At 40.8% G+C, this 23,480-nt stretch overlaps 1 protein-coding gene across 20 annotated transcripts in view; it reads left to right on the top strand.

Annotated features, from left to right (window-relative positions):
- Positions 1-23,480, top strand: part of GPHN (gephyrin) — an 868,578-nt gene that overhangs the window by 687,685 nt on the left and 157,413 nt on the right. For 11 of the 20 annotated variants that reach the window (XM_082242578.1, XM_082242561.1, XM_082242572.1 and 8 more), the window contains 2 exons: positions 13,463-13,525; positions 15,342-15,384. In XM_082242578.1, the coding sequence (XP_082098704.1) occupies positions 13,463-13,525; positions 15,342-15,384 (106 nt within the window). The remainder of the gene's footprint in view (positions 1-13,462; positions 13,526-15,341; positions 15,385-23,480) is intronic. The other 9 variants (XM_082242574.1, XM_082242576.1, XM_082242580.1 and 6 more) reach the window with 1 other exon arrangement.

Genomic DNA, 23,480 nt, shown 5'->3' on the forward strand with positions numbered 1-23,480 from the left:
GTTTTCTCTTTGGTTCCACTATTTTTTATAAATTCCATAATCATTTGTGTGCTAATTTTTTCACTTATAAATCCATGTAGAGAACTGGAAACACACAAATAGCCTCCTTGGAGGACAGACATAGGAAAGTTAGTTTTAGGTGTTTAGATATTTATTAGCTAAATAGGCACATGAATAGGTCAATGTCACCTTGAGCCTGCCTCCCATAGTAGTGTGTGTTCTGTCATGTATCCATAGCATGCTCATGCTCTCCATGTGTCTACTGTATTCAATTGATTTTGCTAAGCAATGTTATTATTAGCACTTGTTGATATAGGCATGACCAAGAAATTTGACACCTGTTACAGTATGTATGTTTTGTTTCAGGTTTTGATATAAGCATATAATTACACCCACAAAGTGCCAACATTGCATCCAGTGAAGAAGGGATTGAGATATGAAGATTTGTGGGTTCAGTCATCCCTGCTGGGGCAAACTTCTTATTAAATAACATGTCAAATAGTATAACAATAAATTTTTTTGAAAAACCCATCTCATGGGTACACGAACAATCTCAGCCATTATATATATAAATATATATGTGTAATTTAAGATTTCTGTTAGAGCTCTAACACTAAATGCAGATTTGCCCAATAGAGGAACCCATTTCTCCTAATTCTTGTGGCAGTGCCTTCACAAATCTTCATTAGGACCCCAAAAGCATGATGTTGTATAGCTTTGCAATGTGTATTTGTAAACAGTATATCATGTCTTAAGGGTGTATACCTCAGGCCCACAAAAAACTTAGTGTGTTTGATTTACAAAAAGCGTATATATGGCCTTAAAATGACTTTTCACTTTGCTTGTTCATCCACTTATATCAGAGCAAAAATCCTGTTTTTATTTACATTTTTCTTGCATATGATTGGATATTCTCCGCAAAGTGAATTTGTACCTCATTTACTATGTTAAATGAAACTTTTATTTTGCAATGTTAACATGCTCTACTCCTTTAGTAAATCAACCACACTGTTTCATGCTTATGGAAAACACACAGGAGAACTGCAGTAACAAAGAAGGCAAGCTTGTCTTCTGAGTAAGAATATTTGTATTATAATTGTAACAGTAAATTAAAGCTGAAGTTCCCCATGGAAGATGGAAATCACTGTAATAAGTACGAATCTCACAGTGATCTCCACTAGCTTCAAGGTCATTTGCCAAGTGGCTGCCCTGCCGTATTGTGAACACAGGAGGTTGCCATTTAGGGAACACTTTGCTTTTAAGGATAAGTCAGTGAAGACCTTTAAAATGAATCCCAAGTCTCTTTGTTGGATTTCTTATTTTAAATTTTGGAGAATGCAATAAGAAGAGTGGAGAAAACTTCAAGGCAGGCAGGCACGTAGACTGATACTATATAGTATTTATTTAGGATACTTTTTTTACTAAGAGAAATTACCTTTGTGGAACACTGTGTGAACTATTATAGCCTACAGTGTCAGGACTTTATTGTGGTGGCCTACAGTGTCAGGCTTTCACCATGGTGCCAAAAACGTAAACAAGGTCTTGGCCATTTTGCTGGATTTCAGATGGACTAGCTGCCAGGGAAGATCAGCACTTAATAGATACGATAGTGTCTGTGCGTTACAATTCCAGGACCTTCCATTTAACCAGTTGTTATGAAAATGAGCAGCTTGGACCTCATCCTGCAAGTGGGCAATTCTCAACTCCAGGCTACATTACTTATTAAAATAATCAAATTAGGTGATATTTTGTGTTACTTGTTTTTGTTGAAAATAACTCACTGTGGGCAATTTCTCACAGTGATTAAATATTTTAGATTCCTTAAGATAATATCGTTTGGTCTATAACTTAATGCAGAAGAGTAAGAAAAACTGTGCTTGGCTTGAATAATATGGAGAACTAAATATGTTGTGCTTGGTCAAGTTTTGTCATTTTTACCCAGCATGTGAGAAGTGTTTTTTACTGGAGTAATACAAGTCAGCTCCCCGTGCATAAAGCTAATCTCCAGGTTTCCTTTAACTTTAAATAGTTTGTTTTGACCATGTTTCCTCTGATTGACTGAGGTTGACAAGTGGGCTGGTGGAAAAACTATGCCTAGCCAATTAAAGGAAGCTTTGTATTTATTCACAGAATAAAAAGCCTTCTCTGAATGGCTGAGCAGCGCTCAGCCTGACTTGATTTTGCTATATAAATAGGACGGGAAGGTCTCACCACCCCACTGCGGAAACACAGAGCTGTATATTATATGTCCTTGAGGCTACATACAGTGTATACAATTGCTGCCCACCCACTGCAACTGTTAGTGCAGTAAATAGTTTAAACCAGCTTGGTCCAAACTAACTATTTAAAGTTAAATGAAACCTGAAGATCAACTTTATTATAGTGTATTTTATCTGCTGCAGGTAAGTGGGTTTATTTATGTAATTAATTTAATTTGTAATTTTTTTATCCGTATTCATCTCTTACATTTACTTCAGGTTTTCATCCCAGTAAAAGTTTTTCTTTCTTGTTCATTAAGAGACACGAGATTCAGAGACATACAGAGACATGGGTTATACTGCCGCCTACGGAAGGATTTGGACACTGGCAACAAAATAACAGTGCCCAGTCTAGTATAACCCTTTAAAATCTCCTAGCATGCTTCAGGTTTTCGCTAGTGCTCTCAGAAAATGCATGTCTTTTCTCTACTGAGAAAAGCTTGCCTGTTTTTCTAGCCATTTCATCTTCAGCATTATGTTTTTGCTTCAATCAAGGCTTCATTTACACACTGCTTAAATTGATATAGTTATGCATTTTATAGAGATATCCAGATTGGTGTATTCCCAGCAAGAACTTTGGAGGCTGTGTCCAAACCCTGCTGGACTGGACAATTTCAGGGTCTGCCTGGACTGTGACCTTCAAGCACTGGGCTCTGCCTTTACGCTTTTCTGACCTTTGTGGTGTGACACATTCTATGAAGACTCATTAATGAGTAGACATGTGGGCTAAGGATCAGGAGCATCTATATTTTTTTATATATAAAATTGGCAGACACCATTATTATACCCGTTTCCCTTCAGCTTCCAAGGAACGAGTTTAATACACTGAGCAACTAAGTGGTGCCTTACTGGTTGGGGTGTTGCATGCACACTCTGTGCTCTGTTCCCTTTCAACTTTTCAACACGAGGTAGCATCTCACTGCCATTGCTCCTATTCACAAGAGACATACAGTTAGTCCTTGCTGCCACCTACAGTGACCTGTAAGTGTAACATGCCGGATCCTAAGAATGAGGAGTGCAGTCACTCTGTATTGGCACTCTCAAGCTCATGATCCATTAACTGTTCCAGGGTGTCTTGCAGAGTTTTTCCTCATGGATCTGCCACCAACATCTTGGGATGTTTTCCCCTGCTTGAATCTATACACTTCTGGGAGGTTTTTTTAAGCCCTGTTGAGTGTGACCACTTTGTTGGTCTTTTCTAGGGAGAAGTATGTGGCAAGTTTATGGGCCAAATTTCAACTTTGATTGCGGACAGTATCTGAAGAATAGTCTCACAAATCTTTGCAAATAACTTTGTCCCTGAGGGAGCTGGAGGCAGCTGGAGCCAATACCCCTGTTACTAGTCTAGGATCTTTAACAGGCCTTACGACTATCAAAACCTTTCTAGTCCACAACCTACAAGAAAGTGTTCTATATGGAGATTTGAAAACTGATAAACTATTTACAACTCTGAAATGTTTTACAGACCATATTCAGTTTGAGGAGACCTGTAACAGGATCCCTCACAGGGAGCTTGGGATAGTCCTTTTCGGGAATTACATATCTTCCAGACTAATGTCTTGCACCTTCTGGAGCCTCTAGGCCAGTGATGGTGAACCTTGGTACCCCAGATGTTTTGGAACTACATTTCCCATGATGCTCAAGCATTCTGTAGTGTAGTTGAGTATCATGGGAAATGTAGTTCCAAAACATCTGGGGTGCCAAGGTTCTCCATTACTGCTCTAGGCCATCCCAGGGAATATACCTCCTGAAAGGTAGTTTAGGAACAGCAGGGGCACACAGTTAAATCCCTGTAACCTGGGTAGCAGATGAAAGTCAGTCTGCTGGAGCAAGGTTAGTGTCTCTCGAGAAATTGTGGGGTTTATTTACTAAAGGTAAATATACTGTGCTCTTGCTTCAGAGCTTAGTAAATTAGGTAAAACGTCAATTTGCAAAGAATACTCAATCACATGCAAGGGAAATAAAAAACAGTATTTTTGTTTGGACATGATTGGATGATAGAAACCAGAAGAGCTTCCCCTCGGATCTAGAGCAAATGCACTTAAAAGTGCACTTGCAGTGCACAGTAAATTTGTCTTTAGTTAATCAGCCTCTGTGTATTTGTGTTGGCAGTGTTCTGTCTTAATAAAGCACAGACCATTCCTTTTGAGAAAGCAGCAGTGTTTAAGGACCCCAAATGAGTTTAGAATTTCTTTGCAAATTTGTGTTTTCTCTATCAGGCCCTGCATTGCAACCTGCCGTGGCTGTGATGTTGGTCTGTCAAAACTTCAGGGTACTGACTTTGTACAAGGGCCAGCTGATATTACCCATCATATTTGCCAAATGAGTCTCCTATCAGTAAATATTAGGAGAACCCTTTGGTTACATAGTCTGGTTGAAAAAAGACACAAATCCATCTAGTTCAACCAATAAAAGGGGGAAAAAAATCATACAATCCTATACCCAGAGTTGATCCAGATAAAAGCAAAAAAAAACCCAGCACGATCCAATTTTCTCCAGCATGGGAAAAAAATACCTTCCTGATGTCCTGAGAGGCAATCGGATATTCCCAGGATAAACTTTTATCTATAAATGTTAGTATCCAGTTATATTATGTACATTTAGGAAATAGTCTAGGTCTTTTTAAAGCAATCTACTGAGCTGGCCAGAACCAGCTCTTGAGGGAGTCTATTCCACATTTTCACAGTTCTTACTACGAAGAAACCTTTCTGTGTTGGAGATTAAATCTCCTTTCCGCCAAAAGAGTAAAGAATGCCCTTGTCCTCTGTGATGACTTTAAAGTGAATAACTCAACACCAAGTTTACTATATGGATAACCTTTATATTTCCTCTAATCTTTCCTCATAGCTGAGCTCCTCCATGCCTTATATCAGTTTGGTTGCCCTTCTCTGCACTTTCTCCAGATCCCTGATATCCTTTTTGTGAATCGGAGCCCAAAACTGAACTGCATATTCCATGAGGTCTTACTAATGATTTGTAGAGGGGCAAAATTATATCTCTCTCCCTGGATTCTAACCACTTGCCGACTGCCCGCCGCAGATATACTGTGGCAGGCTGGCTCGGCTGCACGAACCGAGGTATAGGTATGTCAGTTTGTGGGAGCGCTCCTGGGGCAGCCCCCATTAGGCAGTAGGGAAGCCGATCCATGGGGCTGGCGGCTGAGATAGCCGCGGGGCATCCGCGATCGCTCCCCGTGAAGAGAGAACGACAGTCTGCTATTGTAAACACAGCAGGCCGTTGTTCTCTCTGGGATGAACACAGAGTGCCTGTGATCCTCCTATTTATTTGTGTTGATTCCACAAGTCCCTGCCCATACAGTTAGAAAACACCCCCTAGGCTCACACTTAACCCTATGATCACTCCTGGGTTCACCCCTTCCCTGCCAGTGTCATTATTACAGTAACAGTGCATATTTTTAGCACTGATTACTGTAGTAATATCACTGGTTCCCCCAAAAATGTCAGTTAGGGGTCCGATCTGTCTGCCACAATGTCGCAGTCCCGGTAAAAATCGCAGATCACTGCCATTACTAGTAAAAAAAAAAAATATGACATAAATCTTTCCCCTAGTTTGTAGATGCGATAACTTTTGCGCAAACCAATCAAAATGCGCTTATTGGGATTTTTTTTACCAAAAATATGTAGCAGAATACAAATTGGCCTAAAATGAAGAAAAAAATTAGATTTTTAATTTTTTTTTTTATTGGGAATGTTGTATATAGCAGAATGTGAAAAATATATATTTTGTTTCAGAATTGTCGCTCTTTTTTTATTCATAGCGCCAAAAAAAAATCGCACTGGTGATCAAATCTCACCAAATAAAAGCTCTGTGGGGAAAAAGGACATCAATTTTATTTTGGTACAGCGTCTCATGACCGCGCAATTGTCTGTTAAAATAATGCAGTGCCAAATCACAAAAAATGGCCTGGTCATTAAGGGGGTAAAACCTTCCGGTCCAGAAGTAGTTAATACAAGGAAGGATTTTTCTCACTTTGGAACCACAGCTTGGCATTGCATGCTATTAAGCTTATGATCTACTAAAACACCCAGATCCTTTACCATTGATTCCCCCAGTTGTACCCCTCCTAGTATGTAAGATGCTTGCATATTCTTAGCACCCAAGTGCAAAAAGTAATGTAAATGTATTTGCTGGCCTGCATTTTGCAGGCAAAAATCTCTTTGGGGTTGCCTTGGACACCCCTGTACCAAATATGTGACTTGGGGTAAAAGCGCTCCTTAGACCCATATAAAGAAGCCTAAGCCTCAAGCTGGTAAGCCTCCTTCATCCCTCTGAGTTTAACATACTTCATTTTCCTACTCCCAGGCTTCAAATTTCAAGCCCAGACTAAAGCCAGTTCAGCTGCACACCATAGGATTCTAAGTCTCCCAAATATGCAAGTGAATTTTCTATGGCATAAAGAGACACCCTGACTTTCGTAAGTAGAGGGGACTTCTGTTGACCTTTGAGTTTATCTGTGGTTAGAAAGTACTTTGGTTTCCCGAGTAAGAGATGCGGTTTCCAGGAGCTACAAGTTAGAGTTCTGCTCTGTTCTGCTCATGCTTGAGCTTATCTTTACTGTGGACATCAAGGATGGCTACTTGCATGCCCCCATCTTTCCAGCACATCAGAACTACCTCTGTATTTAGGTGAACAGTCCGGCACAGGTTTTGATTAACCATGAAATTCAACAGTACAATCGCTCAAAGGTCTCAGCTGGATCCTGAACTCCTCCTCTGTAATGCCTTTCTTGTCTACTCTGCAGAATTGAGATGAAGGACATTCTAGTAATATAAAAGCTTCAAACTGTCCCAGGTGAATGTGGTACTGATCTGATCAACCTGCTGAAAGAAACCCTATCTTCCAGATAAAAAAGATATTTTGTCTCAAGGATGGGTCTAAGACTGCTTCATGGTCTATGGCTGTAATGTCATTGATCTGGAAGCCCTTGTTTTCTGGTAATTCCCCCTCTTTTAAAAGCTAGGAAGTCTACCGCCTGCAAGGTCTACCATCACACATTGAAGACTTCCTTATTATGGTGCAGGTAACAACGTTTTTGCCCCATGAAGCCCTCAATGGATTGAATCCTGACCATTTTATAATTAGGTCTGGAACAGTACTTGACCTCAAATACCATAAAGAGGCAAGATTCTCAATCTTTGCAATCGTATTTCACAGGCTCCTAGCCTCCCATTATTTGTTTAAGAATTTTGTACAGTGCGTCTCATGTGCAACCCTTTGTCACTCCTTGGGATTTTAATTTAGCCCTTTCAGCACTTCAGAAACTGAGGCATGCTGATAGTGCGAGTGGGAGCAGCCTGGCTGGTCACTGTTTTATTTGTGTTGCCAATGTCCAAATTCTTCTGTAGGTGGCAGTTTACTCCAATTCTCTCAGAATCCTGGGTCGCTTAATGAACTCCGAAATACGGTAAGTGGAAAATCATATTAATATTACTGGGGGTAAACCCCAAGAGTCTCACGTGGGATAGTTGCTTTATCTACACCTGTTAAAATGTTATACTCTCTCTGTCTTCACAATCCTTATGTATAGCTTTAATTCAAGCATGAAGTAGAAAAAAAAATGATAGCATGCTGGAACTATACATATATATGGATAACAAAATTACAATAGGGGGAAGCAGTTTGTGATATTGGATATCATGGCCTACTGCCTAAAACTAGAGATTGTAAAATTTAGTGGTTTCACCATCATATTGCTCAACATACTAAGAAGAAGGCTAGTGGAATGTTAACTGATTGCAATAGGAAAAAATCTCCACTTTTCCTTTCATTAATATTTTTATTTGAGGTCAGAAGAAGAAAAGTTGGGCACATCTAGGGTTGTGCCAAAGGAAAGCATCAATAAAACCATACTGTTAAACCTGGAGGCAGGCTCATAAATGAGAGTTGTAGGTAGAGTTGGAACAAGGGGGCAGACTGGGCATGCTCTTCTGTTGTCATGCACACAATTCCCCGCAGTTTCCACCAGTTTGCAGTACCTAGAACAACCAAGGTATTAAACATTATAACACTAATAGCTTTGATCATCTTACAGTTTTGTTTGAAACATTTTCTGTAGTATTCATTGATCTGTTTGCATGTTTTTGCAATCAAAAGCTAGTTGTAAGTGGTTCAAATTGCATGAAAATTGCTGCTTATTGCCATTATTACAGTTTGATTATACCACTTGCTTTTTTTTTGGCTGAACGCTGGAGCAGGCACAGGGATGGAAACATACTGAATAAACAAAAGATAGCGATAGGATAAATATACTACAAGCGCTGACCTAAAACACCTGGGTTTGACACAAACCACAGTGTACTTCAGAACATACACAGGGGAAACTGTAAAAGCAAACAGGAAAACTGAAGGAAGAATTTACAAAAAATGCTGGGTATAAAGACTAATCAAGCAATTACAGGTTGCAGGAAAGAAATTTACACGATTGCCCCATCAACACAGATAGTGTTCGACAGGGGAATCCTTTCTGGCGGGCCATTGTCTTCTCCCTTCCATGAGAAGACAGTGATTATCGCTAGCGGCTTTAGAAGCTGCATACGATAATTGGAAGCGAATCTGGCAGGCTGGTTGATCGATCAACTTGGTACATTCAGCCTGCCCATTAACAGTTCAAAGCCTAAAGATGCCCAAAGATTTTACTGAATAAGTGGACATTTGTACATGATCCAACAAGCTCACAAAGACAGTTTTACCTGTAAACAGGAGAGCTCTCTTTTTTAGGGTATTGGAGGATAGAAGGGAAGCCATGACCAGACCATCCTGATGCCGGAGAAAATTAAATTGATCATGCAAAGTTTTCTAAATGGTCCAAAGGTTTTGTTCTCAAAGAATACTTGTTTGCTTCCATTGTGCACTGCCCCATAGCCATTTTCATTTGTAAATGAATGTGTATGGGTGCCTTAAGAAGCACAAGAAACAGAACGAGAATAGTTTAAAAGAATACTTTATGCTAATTTGACATAACTCAAAATGTGTACTCACTGAAAAGTTTACATTTAAAATATACCTGCTATAAGTGACAGGTAGTAAAAAGCTTTGACCTGATGATGGGTACCCATGGAGTTGATGGGTGGTCACAGCACATTCTTCTATGTGATGCAGGCTTTAACTGACTACTGAGAGGCAACCTTCATTCAAGAACTTTCCTGAGCACTGTTCTTGCTTAGTTCAGGAAGTTGTATACTGCCAGCTATGGGGTTTCAAGGAGATCCCAAGGCACCCAGCAACAGTAGATTTTCAATTAAATCATGCTGTCAGTGTAAAGAATGCAATTTCAAGCTTTTTCTCTGCCTATCACACAATGGCTGGTTTTCTGTAATATATATATATATATATATATATATATATATATATATATATATATATATATATATATATATAATCCTATGTAATGTAGCTTTTTCAGCAGTTAAGAGATTTTCACTTTTTTTCAAGGGGAAGGTTAAAAATATTTTTTCATTCATGCCTGTTGACTAATTCTAAAGATCCTCATACAGTTTTTTCCCTGAGGATTTTGTACCAGGGCAGAAATTAAAGGGCATTTACTGTAGCCACCACAATGGAAGTAGAGGGGGAAATCCAATGGGTACACCTGCTCTAGTGATAACTACCTGGGAGAACACACAGTATGATATAAGCTATATAAGATATACTGTATACCAAAGCAATGTTAAGATGTATACTAATCTTTTTTGTGTATGAAGTGTAGATGAAGGAACACAGATTTACACTATGATGCACATCCACATTGTATGCACTTTTTCTTTTTTTTTGATGTTCAAAGCTCACCACAGACTCTTGTTCTCACAGTACTGTTTTCCTTGAGAAAGTATTTGTTTCAGGTGAATAAACACATTGCAGAAACGGTGTTCCTTTTCAGCCACATACAGCAACCCCTTCCTCCGAGGATTCCTTTCCAAACTTCTATCTATCAAGATACTGTATTTATACAGGTTGATCTTTTTTGCTTGGAAAATACAACATCCTTTGCAAAATCATTAGCAAACTGCAGTTGGGAGGCTGAACTTTAGACCTTTTCACTTTAATGTCCAACTATCAACAATCTTCTATAGCCAATGAGGATTTCTGTTCACAAGCAGTGTACATGACTCCTGTTTTATCATTTTTGCTGTGAAGGAATATTTAAATCATGGGAAATCAAGGTTGGCTGCAGAATGAGATGGAAGGGTTATTGGTATTAACATTTAATTACAAAATAGCTTTTTAAACAATTATCTGATATTTTATGTTTTGTCAAAGGGCAAAGCAGCTTCTCCAAATGTGACATGGAAGCTACTTTTATTTATAGTTGTTAGTTTACCTTCAACTGATTCTTTTTGTGGGAAGAAGCTAGTATGTTTATAGCACAATATATCAACTATGAAGTTTAATTTGGTTCTAAATCTGGTAAACGCAAGCATGAAAATGCAAGATTTGCTTATTTGCTAGCCTCCATTTCTCCTGCATTAAAAATATTAATCTAAGGCTTAAAAACCTCTAAGAGAAAAAAAGGAAAAACAATTTGTATCCAGCAGGAGTGTATTATCACAGGATTTAGGATGGTAAACTTTTCCAAGAAGTTTAAGAAGGCCATTATCTTTACTGCAACCATTGTGGCTGTATCGTGGGGTTACAAAAAAGAGTTTTATCATTCCTAAAAGTAAAGAATATTTCATTTTCAGTGAATACATATTTTGACTTATTACTGGAGTGTTTTACTTTAAATTATTCTTATGACTTCCACAGTTTGTTTGCTCTTATTTATTTTGATCGTTGTATCAAATGTAAAGATTTGTAGATTAACCACTAGATGAATTACTTCTATGGACTGCTTAATGGTCCATCCAGTAGTAGATGAAGGGGCAGCCCACAGACATCTATAGAACTAACTGGTGTTTGCCCAGTACTCCACCCAGCAAGAATGGGGAAAGCATAGTAAGCTGGGCAGGTTCACCACTGGTCTTTTGGTTTCCACCATAGAAGCTTTGCATTTTAAATTGATGTTCTTCTACTCACCCCAATGGGCTGCCAATACACTACAGTTGTGTGACCCCACGCACAATGCCCTTGTTAGCAATTCAGTTATAACAACGTACAGCATGGGCAATGTGGTGCTTGTGGTGCACTGTCCTCCACTCTACAGTGTGTTGGGGCACCATTCGCAATGAATGGCACTGCACAGGGAGCAGGTGCTCTACTGTGCAGTGTAGTAATGTGAGTGTTGTAGCATGTTACCACACACACATGTCTGAATGGAACCTCGATGCTTTGCTTTTTTTTTGCATAGATCTTTATGCATGCTAGCCCTTTTTGTATTGTTTTTTCTGCCGTGCTTTTTCTTAACTTCTGATATTTTTTTTCTTGATTTAATATGCAGAATGTAAATGAAATAACACAAAACATTTTGAAATATGCAAAACTACTTATTGTGCATAGATCAGTTATCTGTCAGTATAGTATTTTGCCTATTCAGTGCTAAGATGTTTACACTTGCTTCCTTGTAGCATGTGCTTTATTCAGATAGGGGAAATTCACAGTAGTGGATAAAGCGGGTTAAATATGTTAACCTGTAGGAACAGTCACACTACTAAGCCTTTGGTTCTAGCAGAATATGCATCCCTTTATTTAGGATATCCTAATCAACCATTGCCTATAACCCTTCCACAATTGCAATTTAGATGCTGCCCTTTATATATATATATATATACACACATAACCATAGACCTGCCTTCCATGTGGTAAAACCCAGGTCTTTCCTATAGGTCACTTAGGTGCCAGACATATCAAGGGATGGGAACAAGGACATGCCTATTATGGCCATGATAAAGTTGAGACACTGCAATGGCTTGATGGGCTTGGATGGGCTGGCTGGCAGCACAAAGAGGAATCTGCTAATGACGCATCTTGTCAACTTTCTGCTGCAACTAAAAGATTAGTACAAGTGTTGGATCTACAGCTTTCAAGAGTGTCCTTTTGCATTAAATTGCAATTACTGCCCTTAGTAGCCTAACAAGTTATTTTTCCAGGTCTCTCTTACATACCAGCCCACCTTCCCTTGCCCCGTAATTTAAAATAACTCAGACATCCTCCCCCAGGTGCATCCTTAGCTGCCTGATAGCGGCGACCTCCTCTAGCGATTACTCTCCTCCAGGCTGAAATCTTCTCCAGTGCTGGACATTGGGTCCCTATAGACATGAAAGGATTGAACTCGTGCACTAGGGATGCAAGGTGTAAACACCAGAGGAGGCAGCCCCTATCAGACAGAGGTAAGTAAAAAAATGGGTGGGTAATGACTGGGTTAAGCTAGGAGACTGAGGAGGGTGGGCCGGTGAGTTTTTTGTCTGAATGTGAACTTTACAATCACTTCCCAATGTTAGAACTAAAGAGTAATTGCTGTTTCCTGTAAACATTTTAGCTTGCCTCAAATGAATGGATGTCTGATTTTTTACACTAGTAACTAAAATATTTTTTGCACTAAGACATTTTTTAATGCACTATGTTATAAGCAATTTTAGCTGATGTTTTCTGATAAACACAACCTGCCATAGCTACTAGTTGTGAAAGTTTAGCTAGATATTTAAAATTAACTTTGTGTTTTGTACATTTTGGATATGTAAATCATTTGACTGGTGTTTATTTTGGGTTCTTATAGTTGAATACCTACTGTGATCTTAAGATAGAATCTTCTGCTGAAGTATAATAATGTGACTGAAAAGTGTTCATAGGCTGAATGTAATCATGCAATTAACATACAGTTCAACTCAATGGCTGACAGTGCAGCCATCTTGGGTAACCACAATTGTACAGAAAATGCAGTGTCAATGCATTTAAAGGAAACTGTAATATGCAATTTTACACCGTGTTGTATTTCACTGATACAAAAGTATTTTCTGCAGAATTAGATTTTCAAAGACTGCTCCATTGTTTTTGTTCCTTTCTTTGTTTATGTTGTAATGCAACAAATTCCATTTTCCATCAGCAAATCAAATTTGAACGCCATATTCAATTTAAGTGTATTCATTCTATTCCAGCTCATAGTAACAGCCTCCATCAGAAAATTGCTTTAACATCGACTTCGAAAAGCCAAGATTGTTAGCTAAACTGTTGCCCAACTTTTGACCTACTTGATTCAGCAATTTTAAGTGTCTCTGCTTATTTTTGATCTTTTGTTTTTGTCCATGCAATAGCTCCACTATAAATTGGAAGGGCTTAAAGATGAACTCAGGAGGAGTAGAGGCTGCGAAACAAGAGTAACTATTACTGATCAAAGGAGCTGCTTCCATTCGCAAAAAAGATGCTTTGCGCTATGAGTTTGAGCTCCTTACTATACTTCGTGAAGATTCCTGACTTCCATTTTTCTTCCTTAGCGCTGTCTTTCCACTAACATTTTTCTCTTATTAGCTTTTCTCTTGTGTCCTTTGGATATCTGTTTTTTCCACGCTAGTTCTTTACTAGTCTACTTGTTTTTTAGGACTCATTTGTGTTGTTCTAGTTTCATTTCACATTTTCTAGATGTGTTTATTTGAAGCACACTTACATGTTCTGTATTCATATGTACTTGTCCAGCCATGGATGTCCATAGTTTGTAGAAGGTGTTTATTTTGTAGGTGCAGTTTCTTGCATATATCATGATTTTGTGCCACCATCACTTCACTGACATTTTCTGTCGTCCGTCCTGACTTTTGGTTCAGGTTATGTTTTATAAATTCAATAGCACATACCTAATTATTTATATCTCATCTTAAAGGATGTGCTAATGTATTAACATTGCAGTTTTTTTATAGTAGTTAGCAAGTGGCTTTAATTCTATTCGTTTCCAGCTCCCTTAAATGACTCACTAAATCTAAAATGCAAACTGGGTTATATTAAGTTGCTATGAGTAAAATCTGTACTTGTATTTAGAAGAATATACGGGGCGGATGATAACTGAAATTCTCAGGGAGCAATCTGTGATCAAGTAATTTAGTTATAACAATCTGCTGGAAAGTATATTGAAACATTGATGTGAATGGTGTTAGCATCTGTATGTAAATATGAAACAACTTGTGTATGAGGATTAAAAACGACATCTAAATAAGGAGGAAAGCCAGAAATTGCCTTTATTACACTAAAAGCATTGCTTCCTCCATTGTACCATTCCAGTATCCTGACATAATGTACTTGAACTTTGTGAAAATAATAAAAAGTTATTTAAAAAAAAACTGCTGCCCTGTTCCACAATTGGCACATTCTCTAAATTACTATTTTTGCTTTTAATGCAAATATAATATTTTAATTATTTCTGGTCATCTGCTGACTTAAATAATACTTCTATCCCTCATATGCTATGACATTCTTCATAACCAACCTTGTAAACCTCCTTATGTAAGTTCAAGGAAAACAAATCTGAACCAAACTAATAAGATGCCATTTATATTCAATGTTTTTTGTTTTATTTTTAAACCTTGTTTTTCCAGGAAGGACAATCATAAACCACCATCAGTTGCAACATTACTGTCATAATTTGTTCCATTACAGCAAGTAGGCTGTATTGCTTGGTAGAATTCGAATGTTGTGTGTTTGTTATGATGTATTTATGTTTATGGGCTGGCTTCTCTAGCGTAGATTTTTTTTTCTTGATCTTAAAATTTAAGATTCCAACATGCATGCATCGGAATCCCAACGGTTTTATTTTAGTCAATCAAATATATTACAAATAGCAAAGCTATATTTTGGGGTGCTTGACCTCAAAAGATACTATGTATTTTTTCAAAAATAACTGTCAGTTTGCAAATATGTTTTTTAAAATTAAACAAAAAAATCATTATTTTTTTTAATGGTTTTACATGTAAAGCAGTTCTAAATTGGAATATGTTTGAATGATTATATTTGCATAGCTATCACTTTGTCTTTATAGCTCCTAAGCACTAAATCATATCTAGGAGCCTGCCCATGAATTGCCTTTTTTTGCTAGAAGGGTTGCAGCACATTGCTGGACAATGTGTTACAAGTCACTATGGCATTTAAGGTCATACATGTGTGTGTACTCTGCTGTCATTGGTGATATTCTTGTTGTTGTCTTTTCAGGTCCAGTCCAGATGTAGCAGCAAGGAAAACATCCTCAGAGCAAGTAAGTAATACGCTTAAATTGTACTATTTAACTTTTTCATTTTGTGTTTTACCTAAAGAAGACCTCAATATCAGAAGTTTTTTAAACAGGACGCTCAAACCCTCAATTTGCTGGATGAAGTATATTTCCATTCCAGAGAAAGGATGCTAATAGCTTGGCCATTTTTAATGTATCCACCCTAAATTAATACCATTAAAGTGTTAGTTCACCTTTACAGAAAAAAATGTAAAGGTGAACTAACACTGAACACTTAACTCTTGAGGTGCTGAGGGATTTAGGGGATAGGTACAAGGCAAAGTGCACGATTAAGAGCAGGAACAGGATAAATGGCTAGCAGTATCTGGCAGCAAAGCAAAACACTCCCAGCAGCCAGCTTTAGGTAGAAACTGTTTACCGGGATCTGCAGAGAAACACATGCTGGTGGACATGGAAACTGCAACGTTCTGCTCTGGAAAGCACAGTTTCACCATCAGGTGATCCATCCAGGTTCTGACAGGCTCTGGAGCAGTGCAGGGCTGTGGGCTGGAGAAAGTTCCTGCTAGTATTGGATCAGGCTAAAGGTTTTGATCGGGACAAATATGGCCTGTCGTGGGGGGGGGGGGTTATTGATTGCCTGAAGACCTTTTGTAGAGGCTGAAAGCTTCATGCTTGTGAATGGTTGTATTGGGCTGTGCTTTGAGGGTTAGCTTGTCTGCATTTCAGGGGTGTCCTTTGAGTCCTCTGCTATACACATTTGCAACTGTTCCTTTATCAGGAGGTTAGAAAGCACGCCGTTGTGGGCGGTGCCTTTGGGGATTTCTGATGAGCCTTCTCCGAAGGCAATGGCCTATGCTGATGATGTCTGTTTTCATCTCTGGGAAGGAGGAGGCAGAAGAGGTAGTCTTGGTAATGAAGCAGTATGCTGAGCCATCTGGCTTAAAAATCAATCTGGACAAGAGTTAGAGTTTCTTGATGGGAGAGGAGGGTGAAGGCTCTGAGCTTCCAGATGCCTTCCCAAAGCCCCGACAGGAGATTATGGTTTTAGGCATCAAATCTGGTCAAGGCAATTATGGTCTTTAAAATTGTGTAAGCAAGCTACAAGATGCGATTGTCAAAGTTGCCTGTTGAAAGCTCCCATACAGGGAAAGGGTTATGATTTTTATTTTCTTTATAATTGGTACTTATACACCACTGGTTATTTACACAGAACTTTACATATATTTTGTATATTCACATCAGTCCTTGCCCTCAAAGAGCTTACAATCTAAGGTCTCTAACATCCATACATATACTAGGGCCACTTTAGACATGAGCCAAATAACCTACCAGCATGTCTTTGGAGCGTGGGAGGAAACCAGAGTTTGAACCAACAATCTTAGTGCTGCTAGGCAGAAGCACTAACCATTTAGCCACTGTGCTTTACTGCCAAGTTGGTGAAGCACAATATTTTGGGTGAGGCTGGGAAAATTTGAGGTCTTGCAGAAGGACAGGTGGTGGCGGGAGGCCTGGACAAAAGCTTGGAGGAATGTCAGGTCTTTGTAGCTGCTGACTGTCAGTCCCTGGATGTGTGGCTTTTCTTTCTGTCCTTTCGCAAGATCTGACTTTTTTCTAAAAAGGCTGCATGCATGGCTTAAATGTTTAATCTGAGGGTGTGCTCAGGTTGAGTTTTGGGTTTTGTGGCCCTTAAAGTACAGTATCTCACAAAAGTGAGTACACCCCCTCACATTTTTGAAAATATTTTATTATATCTTTTCATGTGACAACACTGAAGAAATGACACTTTGCTACAATGTAAAGTAGTGAGTCTACACCTTGTATAACAGTGTAAATTTGCTGGCCCCTCAAAATAACTCAACACACAGCCATTAATGTCTAAACTGCTGGCAACAAAAGTGAGTACACCCCTAATTTAAAATGTCCAAATTGGGCCCAAAGTGTCAATAGTTTGTGTGGCCACCACACAATTATTTTCCAGCACTGCCTTAACCCTCTTGGGCATGGAGTTCACCAGAGCATCACAGGTTGCCACTGGAGTCCTCTTCCACTTCTCCATTACGACATCACTGATCTGCTGGATGTTAGAGACCCTGCGCTCCTCCACCTTCTGTTTCAGGATGCCCCGCAGATGCTCAATAGGGTTTAGGCGTGCAGACATGCTTGGCCCATCTATCACCTTTATCCTCCGTTTCTTTAGCAAGGCAGTGGTGGTCTTGGAGGTGTGTTTGGGGTCATTATCATGTTGAAATGCTGCCCTGCGACTGAAGGGAGATGATCATGCTCTGCTTCAGTATGTCACAGTACATGTTGGCATTCATGGTTCCCCCAATGAACTGTAGCTCCCTAGTGTCGGCAGCACTCATGCAGCCCCAGACCATGACTTTCCCACCACCATGCTTGACTGTAGGCAAGACACCATCTGAACCAAATAAGTTTATCTTGGTCTCATCAGACCACAGGACATGGTTCTTTTAACCCATGTCCTTAATCTGCTTGTTTTCAGCAAACTGTTTGCAGGCTTTCTTGTGCATCATCTTTAGAAGAGGCTTCCTTCTGGGACGACAGCCATGCAGACCAATTAGATGCAGTGTGCAGCGTATGATCTGAGCACTGACAGGCTGACCCCCCTACCGATTCAACCTCGGCAGCAATGCTGGCAGTACTCATACGTGAATTTCCCAAAGACAAATTCTGGATATTACACTGAGCATGTACACTCAACCATTGGGGGGGCCTATCTGAGCGTAACCTGTCCTGTTAAACCGCTTTATAGTCTTGGCCACCATGCTGCAACTCAGTTTCAGAGTCTTGGCAATCTTCTTATAGCCTAGGCCATCTTTATGTAAGGCAACAATTCAAAAACAACTTTTTTTCATATCCACAAAGTTTTTTTCCATTAGGTGCCATGTTGAACTTCCAGTGACCAGTATGAGAGAGTGAGAATGAGAACACCAAGTTTATTACACCTGCCCCCCATTTACAACTGAGACCTTGCAACACTGAGTCACATGACACCGGGGAGGGAAAATGGCTAATTGGGCCCAATTTGAACATTTTAACTTAGGGGTGTACCCACTTTTGTTGCCAGCGGTTTACACATTAATGGCTGTGTGTTATTATTTTGAGGGGACAGCAAATTTACACGGTTATACAAGCTGTACACTCACTATTTTACATTGTAGCAAAGTGTAATTTCTTCAGTGTTGTGACATGAAAAGATATAATAAAATATTTACACTAATGTGAGGGGTGTACTCACTTTTGTGACATACTGTATATTAGTATATTATAATAAATGTGTTTCTTTTGTGTATGTATTTCTATTTATAGTTTTTTTTTTTTTTTTGGCAAAAGACCATTTTCTGTTTATGATATCAGCTGATGTAAGCTTGTTTATGTGTATATATTTATTTTGTATATTTGTAAATATTTTTTTATTAACCATTTCAGCTCCCGTGCAATTTTTCTCTTTGTCGCATACATGTAAAAATCTTAATTTTTGGCAACAAAATTGCATAAACCCCCAGAACATTATATATTTTCTGAAAGATGCCCTGTAGAATAAAAAGTTGATAGTTGCAAATTTTTGTTCACGTGATATTTGTGCAACTGTTTATTAAACTCAGATTTTCCAGAAAAAATTAAATGAATTTTAGTGCAAACCCATGCCATATATTACCAATTTTTGGCGAAATATAAAAGATGAGGTTGTATCGAGTAAATAGATACTTTATATATTTTTTTTTTATGTGCCCCCACGATATTGCCAAAAAACGTATGTGTGTGTGTGTGTATACGTGTGTACATATGTGTCTGTGTATATGTGTCTGTGTGTGTGTATATACGTGTGTATGTGTGTGTGTGTGTGTGTGAGAGAAGTTGGGGGTGGTAAAAACAGCTCAACCATGTGGTTTTACCGCCCCTCCAACCTAACATGTGAACAAGCCCTTGATTCACATCTGTGTGGCTGCATGCTGGGTGTAGGGCAGCCCATTCTTTCAATGGGCTTCCCTACCCACAGAAATGAAGAGAAAGAAGACCCTGACCCCCCTTTTTTTTTTTAATTGAGCTGCACCCCACAAAAGCACCCCACATTTGTCAACATGTGGGGTACCATTAAGAATGGCACCCCTAAAGAGCAGAGCATTTGTCTGTGTGTCAGGAAGGAGCGCGATTTTGCACTGTTCTGCGACATACAGTAATGTGAACCAAGCCTTGGACAGGGTTGCCTCAAAACCCAAATCCCAATAAAATACATTTACGTTTTTGGTTGTAACATAACAAAATGTGGAACATTTCAAGGGGTATGAATACTTTTTCAAGCCACTGTATATCCACCTTCCAAAATAGAAAATAAAATTAGAAAAAATAGAAAATTATTTTAAATGAAAACATACACTCCACACTTTTCATAAAATATATGTAAAATATTTAATGAAGCTTGGTGGGACTCTGATGGGATATAGACATGCATAGAGGGATATGTGTCTCACCTTATATGCAAGTATAAGGTGCACCTTCCACCTGTTTTTAAGCCACTTGTTTAGATCTTAAAGCTCCTGTTGGTTCTCTGCTGTGTCTTGTGGTACAGGCAGTATATACAGTAATGTACACCCAAATTTGCCATGACAGCTGGGTCTTCCACAGCCCCGCCCAACAATCCATCCATCCAATCCACAATATGCCGACCCCCAGTACCCAGTAAAAAACATACTTTTCTCTCTCGTTCACTGACAGACACAGCTTCAAGTCTTCAGACCATTGGGCTTTATGCTCTCTCTCTCTAGGAGTAGGACTAGGCGGAAACCTTTTTGGTTACGCCCCTGGGGCAGTCCCAGACGTTATTCCATCACTTTCTGCTGTAGGGCTCCAGTTTTTTTCTGCCAAGTCAGGAGTAAGGACCTGGCTCTCTGCTGGGATCTGCGGTCCTGGCATTTTTTCCTTTTTAAATGGATTTTTTTTACATTTTCTGTATTATTTTTGTTCTTGCATGAACTACAATCAGCTTGCTCCTGTGTGAACTACAATCAACAGCCGGACTGGGCGACACACTGGGTATCCTAGATCCTTATGGTCTTTCCAGTCTGGCCTGCGAGCGCGACCCAACTATTACCTCCGCACTAGGTTGGCCGGGACATAGCCCCACTGGACGGGGGCTGGCCGGCGAGTGAAACACCTCGCGAGGTCGCATAGCCCTGGTCACGACAGCAGTCACGATCAGAGTCACAGCGTACCTCAGGCTGCAGCACCCCCATTCCAAGATGGTGCGGTGGACTGCTGGGAGTAGCACCCGCCTGTTGCCTTGGTGTGGTGATTAGTGTCCCCCCTCCTTTCTTACGGAATTGCTGGGGTGGTCGCGGGTCCTCCCCGGGGATGGTAGGCCCCCTCCCCCTCATGTCTTTCCCCCATCTCCACAGTGGGGTTTCCCCTGTGTAGGTAGCCCTCACCTGTCCCCTATGCCCCCCTTAGCCTCTCTTGGGGGGCACGGGTGAATTTGGGTAGGGGGGGCTTATTTAGTGTTAGGTCGGAGAGTGATGGGTGGGTTCCGCTTTTGGCCCCCCTTTTTAGGGGTGCCCGTACCAGCTTCGGTGGCCGTGTTTGTGTAGTCCAGTGGCCAGGTTTTTGGTTTTCCCATAGAGAACAATGGTGGCCATTTTCTTGTAGTCTTGAGTGTGGGGGCTTCTGTTGTCCATGTCGGCACTTCCTCTTCCTTTTCCATCACAGTGTGGCAGGCTGTTTGGCACTCTCCAGCTCCGGGTGGTGAGTCTCTGGGGGTATACGATCCTTCATCTGCTATATACAGCACCGTGGGTGCGCTGATTCTTGTGGTGCACGGAGGGTCCTTTTTTTTTTTTTTGCAAAAAAGAAAAAAAAAATTCTCGTTTGTACTCGGCTCCGCTTAACCCCTTTGTGGCAATTGAGCCTCTGGAGCGTGTATCAGCACCTGGCCCACTCCTGGAAGCTGAGGGACCCTCTTGGTCTCAGTCTGCCCTGGCGGCCATGACGGCAGTCCTGCAGTCACTTGTATCCAAATTAGATATGACCATGCAAAGGAGGCCTAGCAAGAAGTGCCCCCACCTTCACCTGTATCCTCTGCCTCTTCAGAGTCTAATGTGGATTTGGATGCTGTGTTGGCGATGCCGGTGCAGTTTGGCACTCGCAAATCGCACAAGGAGTTGAAAGGTTTTCAAGGATTTTATTCAAATCTGTTTACAGTTGCCAGGAAGGAAGGCAAGGTTCGTCCCATCTTGGATCTTAAGGCTCTGAACCACTTAGTGCAGATTCAGAAATTTTGAATAGAGTCCATCCACACGGTAGTAGCTTTCCTTCATCAAGGGGATTTGTTTTGGCTTCTATCGATTTCAAGGATGCTTACCTTCATAATCCAATATATATTGGACATCAGCTTCTTTCTTCATTGTGCCGTGGGCGAGGAGCACTATCAATCCGCGGTGTTATATTTTGGTCACTCCCCAGCTCCTTGGGTGTTCACAAAGGTTTTGGCCCCAGTTCTGCCCTTGCTTAGTCAGAAGTGGATCGCAATACTGAGTTACCTGAACGATCTGCTTCTGCATGCAGAGTCTTCCTCTGCTCTAGAAGCCGACTGGGACATTACTGTGCGAACTCTACAGGAGTTCGGATGGACACTACATTTTCAGAAATCCGCACTGTCTCCGTCCACCAAGCTTGACTACTTGGGTCTGACACTGGACTCTGCTTCAGCCCGGGTGTTTCTTCCTCAGGCCAAACTTTTGTAGCTACAGGATGCGGTTCGGCTCCTGTTGTCCATCCATCGGTCGTCGCTCAGGACTTGCATGCAAGCGCTGGGCCTGATGGTTTCCACCTTCAAGGCGGTTCTGTTTGTGCAGTTCCATACCAGACTTCTGCAAAGGGAGATTCTGACCAAATGGAACAAGGATCCGCTGTCTTTGGACAATTTGATCCTGTTAAGTCGGGGTTCGAGGGAGTCTCTGTTTCGGTGGCTCTGCTCCCCAGCCTTAGGTCTGGGAAAATCCTTTCTTCCCCCATATTGGACTGTGATCACCTCAAATGCCAGTCTGTCCTGATGGGGAGGTGTCTTGGGAGTTTACTCGGCCCAAGGTGTTTGTACTCGAGAGGAGTCCAGGCTGCTGATCAACATCCTGGAAATTCCGCCGATCAGACTTTGTCTGTTTCAAAGGAGGGATCGTCTGCAGGGATGCCCTGTACGGATACAATCAGACAATGCTACGGCTGTGGCATATGTCAATCATCAAGGGGTCACAAAGAGTGCCCTGGTGGCCCGAAAAGTGACTGGTATCTTGAGGTGGGCAGAACTATATGTTCCGGCCCTCTCTGCTGTGCACATTCCGGGGGTAGAGAATTGACAAGCGGACTATCTCAGTTGGCAGATGTTGGATCCAGGAGAATGGTCTCTTCACCCAGAGGTGTTACATCAACTGTGTCTTCGGTGGGGGACCCCCGATATGGACCTGTGGCCTCTTGTCTCAACAGGAAGGTGCAGAGGTTCGTGTCAAGGTCTCGGGATCCTCTAGACGGCGCAGTCTACCTAGTGGCCCTTTGGGATCAGTATCGTATGATTTACGCCTTTCCTCCAATACAACTTCTGTCGGGACTGCTGCGCAGAATCGAGGTAGAAGGGATTACAGTCATTCTGGTGGCACCAGACTGGCGTCGCCAGTCTTGGTACGCAGGCTTAGGAAGGCTGGTAGCAGACGTTGCTTGGAAACTTCCTCTCAGGGAAGATATTCTGTCTCAGGGACCAATCTTCCATCCTACTTTACAGTCGCTGGCTTTAACGGCCTGGCTACTGAAAGCCAGGTGCTAAAGGACTGTCAGAGTGCTGTCAGAGTTGGTGATTCCTATGCTATTTAAAGCTAGGGAATCTACTTCCAGGAAGGTTTATCATAGAGTTTGGAAGGCATACGTTACTTGATGTGAGTCTCGGGGGGGGGGGGGGGCGGCTTTCTCCCCGTTCCTTTTCTGTGTTTCGCCTTTTGGAGTTTTTACAACTAGGTGTAGATCAACGTTTGGCTCTGAGCACCATCAAGGGCCAGATTTCCGCTTTGGCTGTATTTTTTCAAAGGCCATTGGCGAATCCGTTGGTTCACACTTTTGTG

The sequence above is a fragment of the Pelophylax lessonae genome (genome assembly GCF_965119305.1).
Source record: "Pelophylax lessonae genome assembly, chromosome: 13".
Taxonomy (NCBI): Eukaryota; Metazoa; Chordata; class Amphibia; order Anura; family Ranidae; genus Pelophylax; species Pelophylax lessonae.